At 41.7% G+C, this 10,958-nt stretch overlaps 1 protein-coding gene across 1 annotated transcript; it reads right to left on the bottom strand.

Moving 5' to 3' along the window:
• Window positions 1-5,268: 5,268 nt before the first annotated feature.
• Window positions 5,269-10,689, bottom strand: LOC120915111 (apolipoprotein A-IV-like). Its single transcript, XM_040325357.1, has 3 exons — window positions 10,584-10,689; window positions 9,543-9,669; window positions 5,269-6,796 (listed from the first exon to the last, which is right to left on the bottom strand). Exons 1-3 carry the CDS (start codon window positions 10,630-10,632, stop codon window positions 5,869-5,871), a joined length of 1,104 nt encoding a protein of 367 aa, XP_040181291.1. The 5' UTR covers window positions 10,633-10,689; the 3' UTR covers window positions 5,269-5,868.
• Window positions 10,690-10,958: the final 269 nt, after the last annotated feature.

The following is a 10,958-nucleotide window of genomic DNA, read 5'->3' as shown; positions in this document are numbered from 1 at the left end:
CACAGCCTGTCAGAAGCTACATTCAGAGCGGCCAATATAAACACAAGCTGACACACTGCAGCAGACTGATAGGATCACGGTGCTTATAATAATTATTTGTATATTACTTATGGTAATTAACCCCTTGCCACCCAGGCCAATTCTGACACTTCTCTACTACATGTAAAAAACATCATTTGTTTTTTACTAGAAAATGACTCTATGGTGGTCTTTGCACTTTTTATGTTGCAGGGTATAGAGCTGCACGATTCTGGCTAAAATGAGAATTGCAATTTTTTTGCTTAGAAGATAGATCACGATTCTCTCACGATTGTTGCGGCGTAACATCATCTTTCACATTAAAACAAAACAAAAAATGGGCTAACTTCACTGTTTTGTTTTTATGGTTTGTATTATTCATTGAAGTGGGAAAATGCAGTGTGACATAACATATTGCAGCAATAGCCATTGTATTCCCTAGAGTCTCTGCTAAAATGTATATAATGTTTGGCAGTTCCAAGTAATTTTCTAGCAAATAATATTGCTTTTTAACTTAAGAAACAAGTGTTGGACTTTAAGTGGTTAAATTTATTTACAATGTTAGTTAGTTACAATGTTTCATTTTGTTTACAAACTTCGCAGACTGCCCAGATTTGTTCTTTACACACAGAAGTTTATCCCTTTGATCTAAGAAGGAAGTGTCAGTTACAATGTTTCCTGTTAAAAACTTGGCAGACTGCCCGGATATTTTCTTTTGACAGCTGAAAGTCTCTCCACTTGTTATATGAAAGAATCAGCAAACTCTGCATTGAAGATCGTCAGGGGGGTTGAATCGAGATCACGATTTTTTTAACGATTAATTGTGCAGCTCTAGCACGGTATTTGCGCAGCAATTTTTCAAACATGTTTTTTTGGAAAAAAATGTTTCATTCATTAAAAAAACAGTTAGTTAGTTAAGTTAGCACAATTTTTTTTGGTATCCTAAGCGATGCTTTACATTTTTTTAGGTTACATGTTTAGAGTTACAGAGGAGGTCTAGTACTAGAATTATTGTTCTCGCTCTAACGATCGTGGCGTATGTAACCTGTGTGTATCTGGCTCTGATACTACCAGTGCCTACCCAGCCACTGACTAGTATCTCTCCCCAGCCTGTCCCCACACACCCTCTCACCTGCTGACCTGTGGATGGGGGAATCACTCCTGCAGTGTTATTGTGTTCTGCCAGTGCGTACAATGATCAGTGTTGCTAACTTTAGCTGGCAGCACTGATTGTTTTAAGAAAAAAAAAAACAGGCTGGTTGTACTCAAGTTGATTAATAGATTGACTTGTGTAAAACCAGCTAGCCCATACATAGATTGACTATGGCTGGTCTCTGCATAATTGGCGTAATTTCAATCCATGTATGACCCGCTTAACCACTACTCAGTCCCTAAATATCCTTCCACTCCTGTACATAGTGCTCACTGTCATACTCTCCACACTCCTCTCCTGTACATAGTGCCCACTGTCATACTCTCCACACTTCTCTCCTATACATAGTACCCACTGTCATACCCTACACACTCCTCTCCTGTACATAGTGCCCACTGTCATACCCTCCACACTCCTCTCCTATACATAGCGCCCACTGTCATACCCTTCACACTCCTCTCCTGTACATAGTGCCTGCTGTCATACACTTCTCTCCTGTACTTAGTGCCCACTGTCGCACCCTCCACACTCCTCTCCTGTACATACTGCTCACTGTCATACCCTCCACACTCCTCTCCTATACATAGTGCCCACTGTCATACCCTCCACACTCCTCTCCTATACATAGTGTTCACTGTCATACCCTCCACACTCCTCTCCTATACATAGAGCCCACTATCATACCGTCTACATTTCTCTCCTGTACATACTGCCCACTGTCATACCCTCCACACTCCTCTCCTGTACATACTGCCCCATCATACCCTCCACACTTCTCTCTGGTACGTACTACCCTCTGTCATACCCCCTCACTCTTCCTGTACATACTGCCCATTGTCATACCCTTCACACTCCTCTCCTGTACATAGTGCTTTTTTCCGTACCCTTTGTACTCCTCTCCTGTACATAGTGCCCACTGTTAGACCCTCCACATTCCTCTCCCTCACCTGCACATACTTCCCACTTATATACCTTCCATACTCCTCCCCTATGTCGCTTACCCACAAAATCAGTTCTTTAAAATTATACTGAATATCCTCAATGTTACCAGTTCTAGAATGGACACACTTTTGTTAGTTCAACTAAAGGAAATCTCAGTTCTCATATTTGTTCTGCCCCATTATTAGTACTCATTTAATTTTGTGATTACTACTATGATGTATAGAGGAACATCGGGGATCTCAGCTACTCTAAATATAGCACTTATATAAAAAAGTGTCCCTGAAAATATTTTTTAAATGTTGGCAACTGTGCACTTAGGCACTGCCCAAGGGCCACCGTCCACCGGGTCAGTAGGGGGCCCCATGAGAGGCTCCTGGGATCCTGTGATAATAAAGCGGTAGTAAACTTTCCTGACATTACTACTTTTTAGAGGCCCTGGGGTAGGTTATGCCACAATGTACAAGTATGCACAGCATATTAGCACATTAGTGTACACTTACATTTTCAGACTGAGCTCTCCAGTGCTGCGATGAATCAGGCGGGGCCCGGGCACTTCCATCTTCACCCGGCCTTCCTTCTGGGTTCTGTGCCTTTGGTCACTTGCCTTGGCTGGGCTGCGTTCATGTCATTCCCACGCATTTATTTATTATTTATTACACCCCATTCACACCTCCGCGACAAAACACCCGACGCCGGCCGCTCGTGCCACTGGAGGGGAGAATTCCCATTGCTGTCTATGAAATGGTTCACATCTCATAGACGCCGTACACCTGCGGCATTAAAAAAAGTCCCGGACCCTTTTTTTCAGGCGGCATTGGCGTTCGGCCATACAAAGCAATAGGAAGGATTTGTAAAAAAAAAGTTACACTATTCGCGGCAAAATACGCCGCGTACGCGGCGTTACTTGTCGCGGAGGTGTGAATGCAGCCTAAGAGGCCCCACCAAAATCCTCAGAACCAGGCCCATGATGTTCTTAATCTGGCCCTGGCGGTACAGAATGCTCAAAAATAGCCAATCAGTCTCCACTCTCAGCTATTGAGTGGGAATTGCTCACCCGGATAGTCCCCTCTCACATGGCCTAGCAGCCGGGATGATGCGCAAACTAATGTCCAGGCGGCCTCTGCCACAGACCTCTTGGAATGTACTTGGTGTCTGCCACAGACCTTTGAATGTACTTGGTCTCTGCCACAGACTGTAATGGAATGAACTTGGTCTCTGCCACAGACCTCTTGGAATGTACTTGGTCTCTGCCACAGACCTTTGAATGTACTTGGATTCATCCAGGAATCCTCTGCCATAGGATTTTAAAGTCCCGAACCTCCAGCCATGCAATAGAAGAGCCTTTAAGCCGACACCGGCAGACTGCAGGGCTTTCAATATGGTGGTTCCCTCCTAAATTAGGTCACCAGGCCTCACCCGAGACGGTAGCACTTTGCCGGTCTCCTCCAGGGCAGGTCCTCCCCCGGTTTCCTTCATCAAGACAGCTTCCTCCCTTGTGGACAGACAGCTTGGGATCCCCTTTTAGGATTGCAGGCCCCAGCATGCATAGCTGGGCCTACTAAACAGCCAAGCAACTCAGGACCAACGTGGCCCCCAAAGTCGGGCTCACGCACACCTCGCGCCAGGAGGGCCACGAGGCAAAGAACCCCAGAAAATGGCATCTGCCCCTTAAGTATCTATCCCCAGCATGCACAGCAGGGTCACCACTCCCACTGTACCGCTGCAGAGAAAGGACACCCAATACACCATGGTACACCTGTGTTCCAACATAAGGCCAAGATGGCAACACCACCTGCAGGCAACAAGGGAAACTACCAAGTAGTACCATAGCCAGAACAGAGGCAAATTTGTGTTAAGCCGCGTACACACGATCGGTCCATCCGATGAGAACGGACTGATGGACCATTTTCATCGGTTAACCTATGAAGCTGACTGATGTCCGTCACGCCTACACACCATCGGTTAAAAAAACGATTGTGTCAGAACGCGGTGACGTAAAACACAACGACGTGCTGAAAGAAACGAAGTTAAATGCTTCCAAGCATGCGTCGACTTGATACTGAGCATGCATGTATTTTTAACCGATGGTTGTGCCTACTAACGATCGGTTTTTAACTATCGGTTAGGAATCCATCAGTTAAATTTAAAACAAGTTGGCTTTTTTTAACCGATGGTTAAATAACCTATGGCGCCCACACACGATCGGTTTGGACCGATGAAAACGGTCCATCAGACCATTCTCATCGGTTTAACCGATCGTGTGTACGAGGCCTTAATCAAACAGGTCTGGGCCCAAGTATGGACCCAGACTTCCCTTAAATTTTAAATAGCGCCCCCTAGATTTGGGGTGGGCACTACAATAAGATATGACGACAAGAAGAAGTGCTGTATACTCTATTATTGCTTATTACTGTATGTATAGTTCACTTTACCCTTGTAAAACGCAACAAACAGGTAATTAATGTGTTTGTTACCCTAAAACTTAATATTCTTGATATGTGTTTGCTGTACTATGTACCCGTATAAGAAAGTCTCCTGTTCCCTTTGTTTTGCTTCCTATGTGTGAAATCCTTGGTGATCCTTCCAGTCCCTCTGCTTTCCTTATTACTGTATGTATAGTTCACTTTACCCTTGTAAAACGCAACAAACAGGTAATTAATGTGTTTGTTACCCTAAAACTTAATATTCTTGATATGTGCCTGCTGTACTATGTACTCGTATAAGAAAGTCTCCTGTTCCCTTTGTTTTGCTTCCTATGTGTGAAATCCTTGGTGATCCTTCCAGTCCCTCTGCTTTCCTATTTAAAACTGACCAGACCAAGCAGGAGAGCACACAGTGGTCAGTTCTCTAGCTCTGCTGGGAACTCAGTGTACTCTCCTCCAATGATGAGACTTGTCCTGACATGCCCCTGTTGAACAGCCATTTACTGGGAAGTTCAGTGTGCTGTTGCTTTTCCTCCCCCCGGCTCTTGTGCACCTGAGAACAGAGGGAATGTGATCACTTATAAAAAAAGGGGAAAAAGGGTATTTATAATGTATTCTTATATCTGTACAAAAATGTTTCGCCTTTTATTTCTATTTTAAACGGAATTTGTTGTTTTACAAGTTGGTTGTTTACAATCACTTCAACAAAAAGTAGAACAAGGACAAATTATGCATTGCCAAGTTGCTTTTTATTTAACAGACTTCACAGTGTACATTTACATTTTTAATACTATCCTTCATATTGCCTTCTGTATATATATCTATATCCTAAACATTAAAAGCAGAAAGGAACATTTTCTGTACATTTTTATTGTTTTTTGTTTTTGTTTTTACAAAACTGCATTCAGATGTTTAATGCAATCTATAAAAAGGAATCATTGTGAATCCTGGCCGTTGTTTTAAAAAAATGTCATCATTGTTGGTTTGTTGGTAAGTGTGGTAATTGTTTTCATATTTTATTTCAGAGAATGTTGGAACTTACAAGCTGAATTTCAGCATCATTAATGTGCTCAGCTATGGAAATATCGGTAAGTGCAGTTCAGTATTCCTTGAAAATCTACAGATAATGTGTTAGGCAAATAATACTGAGGAAGAATCGAGGATTGCTGAGAGAACATTATAAATACATGCTACAGATAGTGCTGAGTGTAAATGTATTGGGTGGAAAGTTGTAGAAATATTTTATGGGATTCTTGATGAAGAACAGCACATTTTGTGTGTAGTGCTGTGTAGGTATTATTTCCGATATTGCTATTCAGAAAATAGGAAAACTCAGTTTTCATTAGAAACACCCTGATTTATGAATTCATGGATTTTGTCCCGAACATCTTTCTGTATGTACTCCACCTGATCTTGCATAGTCACAGTGTACTCTCCCAACTTCTTCTTCATGTCCTCTACTCTCTGTACCAGAGCCTTGTTGAGAGCCTCCACTTCAGGTGTAATTGTGCCTTTAAATTCTGTAATTTTCTGGTCAATTTGCTGGTTTACTTGGGTCAGATAGGGTTCCAGCATCTGTTTGACATTTGCCATATCTCCATTGACCTTGTTTCTTAACTCATTGGCATAAGGGTAGAGTTGTTCTCTGAGTTGTACCGTGAGCTCCAGAGCTCTGTTCTCCAGCTCATCCACATTTTTTCTCATTTGGAACTCCATGTTCTGGATCTGTTTTTTCAGCTCATCTTGAACATCCTCTGCATAGGGATTCAGACTTTTATACAGCTCCTGTATTTGCTGATCAATGTTTTCTTTTACTTTTCCTGTGATCGGTGTCACCTGCTTCCTCAATTGATCCATATTCTCATCTACCTTGACCTGAAACTCTTGTGAGTATGTGGCCAGTGCTGCCTGTATGTGGTCTGCATTTTCTTTAAACTTAGCTTCCAGGTCATTGGTCACAGACTTTAGCTGTTGGCTGAATTCCTGGGCATTTTTGTCCAGTTTGGTTTGGAACTCTTCTGCATATGGAGCCAGTTTAATCTGAAGTTCTTTGACATTATTGCTCAGGTGCTTGTGCAACTCATCTGCATATGGGGAGATCTTCACTTTCAGCCTCTCCAATTCAGTTGTAATTTGTTCTCTTACTTTTTCTGGGTCCTGTGTTAATTTCTCCTGTATCTGCTTGGCAAAAGGAATGAGTTGTTTCTGTAGTTCCCCTGCATACACATTTACGCTCTTGAGGTTTTCTTCAATTAAAGTGCTGTGGGTGGAAAAAATAGCAATCAAATACCACATTTACCTAGATCAAATGTGTTCACTATTTCATCTATTGTGTGTGTGTGTATAGTGAACTTGGTGTTGAGTTATTCACTTTACGGTCAACACTGAGGACAAGGGGGCACTATTTACGTCTAGAGGAAAAGAGATTTCACCTCCAAATACGGAAAGGTTTCTTCACAGCTTTTAAGAGCTGTGAAAATGTGGAATAGACTCCCTGTAGAGGTGGTTCTGGCCAGGTCAGTAAAGTGCTTTAAGAAAGGCCTGGATACTTTCCTAAATGTACATAATATAACTGGGTACTAACATTTATAGGTAAAGTTGATCCGGGGAATATCCAATTGCCTCATGGGGGATCAGAAAGGAATTTTTTCCCCTGCTGTAGCAAATTGAATCATGCTTTGTTGGGGTTTTTTGCCTTCCTCTGGATCAACTGTGGGTATAGAATTGGCTATATGCGATTGTATGATATTATTATTAGTTTATTTCTTATGGTTGAACTTGATGGACTTGTGTCTTTTTTCAACCTGACTAACTATGTAACTATATATATATATATATATATATATATATATATATATATATATATACAGGGATGGACTGGCCATTGGGATTACGGGGAGTTTCCCGGTGGGCCGATGGCTCAGTGGGCCGGCTTCAGTGACAGCGGCCTGGGAGTTTCTCACTTCTGCCTAATCTTGTCCCATAAGGGGGGGGGGGACCAAACTGATTCTTTGCCCCGGGAGAAATAATGTCTAGCTTCCCCACTGGTACTGCCTATAAGAGTACCAGTACCAGCCGTTCTACTCTAATAAAGTAAAACGGCTAGTGGCTAGGGAAGGGAGAGGGGGCTTGGGTGGCCGAGGGGGGGGGTGCGGGAGTTGTCCGGCCGCTGTGGGAGAGACCTGTCAAAGTGGGCCAGTCTGGATGAAGTCCAGGGCCAAATTTTTGTCCCAGTCCAGTCCTGTATTTATATACAGTATATAATTTATTATTATTATTGTACACAATATATATATATAATTCTAAAGTGCATTAGAGTATCCAACGTAAAGCAGAAACTGCAGTGCGTTGGTAAATAAAAAAAATATTAGCTCTTGTATAACTGTTTTAGTAGTTTCTATCACTATATCTGTGATATCCAGAATTAATATATAGACACTAAACTTATAATATAAAGCAGCACCTAGAAATGTACAGGAGATCACTATATTTGGAATAGATTAATGTTTCTAAAACAAATATGGAATTAAGGTTTAGTGAAAGAAGTATATTACTGACAGAAATGATGATAATTAAGCCATTAAAGTGGCTACCCTAATGGCCCGTACCCACGATCCGAATATCGTACGAAAAATGTCATCCGAGGAAGAATTGTACGATAATCGTATTGTTAGTACAGAGCTTTCGTGAGCCGATCATGACAGTTCATCCGATATTATTTTATTGGACATGCACGAAAAAAATTCTTGTGCGGTTTCGTTTAGTCAGTACAGTTGACGTCCGAAAATACAATACAAATACATTACAACACATGACATCCCTTCCTAATTTTTTCTGTCGTACGAGAATTTTCGTGACTTTAATAACCTATTTAATTTCTACTTGCGACTATTAAGCAAAAGTCGTGCGATCTGCCGTACGATATTCGGATCGTGTGTACGGGGCATAAGTTAGGTAAAGATTCAATCCTTAGAGGACAGAGTATTTACAGGTTCATTATTTATAATGACCAGAGGCAAAATTGCCGTTGCAAAATTTGTTGTCACTAGTGGATGCCTGCAGTAGGGAAAGTCACATACCATGTCACCAACGATATTGTACCCCAATAAAATTACAAGATAAACCCTACTTGTCAGAACCCTTGCAACCCTGTATAACAGGAAATGCTGATGGGCAAGGTAGCTTATTTTTTTGCAAAGAGATGATAAACGCATTGGGCCAGATTCACAGACAGTGGCGTTTGTTTGAGCGGGCGTCATATGCGCTACGCTGAGGTAACATAGAGAGGCAAGGCCAGTATTCACAAAGCACTTGCTCCCTAAGTTACGGCGGCGTAGCGTAAATGGGCCGGCGTAAGCCCACCTAATTCAAATTTGGAAGGTAGTGGGCGTGTTGTATTAAAATTAACCGTGACCCCATGTAAATGAATGGCCGAACGAACGGCGCATGCTCAGAATCACGTCGCATATACTCCCTAAGATACGACGGCTCAATGCGTACGACATGAACGTAACCTACGCCCAGCCCCATTCACGTACGACTTACGCAAACTACGTAAAATCCGACGGCTGTTCCGACGTCCATACCCTAACATGACTTACCCCTGCTTTATGAGGGATAACTTTACGCCGGACGTACACCTTACGTAAACGGCGTAGCTTACTGCGACGGGCACAAGTACGTTCGTGAATCGGCGTATCTAGGTCATTTACATGTAAATCAATGGAAGCGCCCCTAGCAGCCAGCGTAAATATGCACCCAAGATACGACGGCGTAGGAGACTTACGTCGGTCGGATGGAGCCAGAATTTAGGCGTATCTGGTTTTAAGAACACGTCACATAGATACGACATCGCATCCTAGAACTTACGCGGCATATAAGAAGATACGTCGGCGTAAGTCGCTCGTGAATCTGGGCCTATGTCTTTTAAAGCCAAAATAACTTATCCAGTAGGTTCTACTGACTTTGACTATGGCTTTTATGCTGTTACAGTTATTTTCACTTACTTTAGCTGTTTGCTGATGTCAGATTGTTGGATCTGATCTACAGTGTCCTTTGTGCCAGTGGTCAGCTGAGTGAAGTATTTCCAGAAAGCATCAGATACCTGGTCAGTGCTGACTTCTGCCTGAGATCCTAAGGGAGAGAAGAGCCCATCATCAGACATAGAACGTCACATTAAATTGGCTTATATAATAAAGCAGTGGCTAGATCAGGTATTAGTTGCAGTAGCTCATAAAAAACAATCACATTTTATCTACTTACAAAGCTAGCGTATACAGAGACTGTTTTTTATAGGTCACTGCACTATAAAACATCTTAAAAGGGGGCCAGAAGATTGTTTGTTTAATGTATGTAAATGTATAAAATGATCAGTATTAGAAGTAGAGAGGTGGTTATTCGTGCTGAGGCACCGCAACCAGAGGTTTAATTAATCTGGGCTTTAAACCCTATTATTCACCAAGTATTAAGATCTGCAGTTCTCTATATGCAGTTTATTTTTATGTGAAGGCTTCCAGTAATCCTAATTTTGAGAAAACTCCTCTAAATAGATACTGTCTGTCAGAAGGCCCCCACTGACATATTTGCACCATCCATTCCACAGCTGTAGAACTGGTACTGTAGTGGCAATAAGGTCTTTAGGAATGAATACGTATATACACTGGAGTTTTATTACTATGACGTCTATGTAACAACAGTACAGATCAGTTTTGCTTTTTCAGCTTATAGTTACAGATATTGGGTGTGTTGGCCTGGGCATCAGGAGTGTTTTTCTAAAGTGCTGCCAAGTACTTTTGCTACTAGCCCCACCCATGAGGACTAGGTCCTTCCCCTGTAGTTAATTCCATACCCTTTTAATTGTGACTATATGTACCAGTGTAAATACTGTGGAAACAATGTGATAAATTACATTAACAGTGTATCAAAAAGAACAGATGCCATTAGATGAAGATATCATCTCATGTTTCACCTAAAATGTTCTATCTTAGATAAGATTTCACCTTGTCTTCTCAAAGACATGACCCTGGTAACATACTGATTTTACTGACCTGTGACTGCGCACACAAGAAGTGCGAGTGCTGCAACTTTTACCCACATGTTGAGTGATTGAGGAGGTCAATACGAGACAGCCAGGGGATCTCCAGTAATTGAAATCTATATAAAGAAAAATACCAATGTCATACAATTAAGATTTGTGTATATATTATACAATGAAATAAAGGCTCAGAGCATTATGCAAGCTAACCCTATTTTATGTTACCCTCTTCAAAAGTCTAGCATCATTTTTACGATATGGAAACCAGTGTTACTCAAAACACAAGGTTTGCTGTTATGTATCTCTGGGAGATAAGAGTCAGAACTAGTAAACTAAAATGTGACCATGTGTATTAATAGTACAATATAATAGTTTCATATTCTGAAAA

The sequence above is a fragment of the Rana temporaria genome, chromosome 10 (genome assembly GCF_905171775.1).
Source record: "Rana temporaria chromosome 10, aRanTem1.1, whole genome shotgun sequence".
Taxonomy (NCBI): Eukaryota; Metazoa; Chordata; class Amphibia; order Anura; family Ranidae; genus Rana; species Rana temporaria.
This window is presented reverse-complemented; position numbering and strand designations above follow the sequence as displayed.

What these genes read in the sequence shown, in the direction of transcription:
- LOC120915111 (XM_040325357.1), bottom strand. Translation starts at nt 10,632, where the DNA reads ATGTGGGTAAAAGTTGCAGCACTCGCACTTCTTGTGTGCGCAGTCACA. An exon ending in TCTTGTGTGCGCAGTCACAG is followed by an intron (nt 9,670 to 10,583) that starts GTCAGTAAAATC and finishes TCTCTCCCTTAG; the next exon opens with GATCTCAGGCAGAAGTCAGC. An exon ending in GACATCAGCAAACAGCTAAA is followed by an intron (nt 6,797 to 9,542) that starts GTAAGTGAAAAT and finishes TTCCACCCACAG; the next exon opens with CACTTTAATTGAAGAAAACC.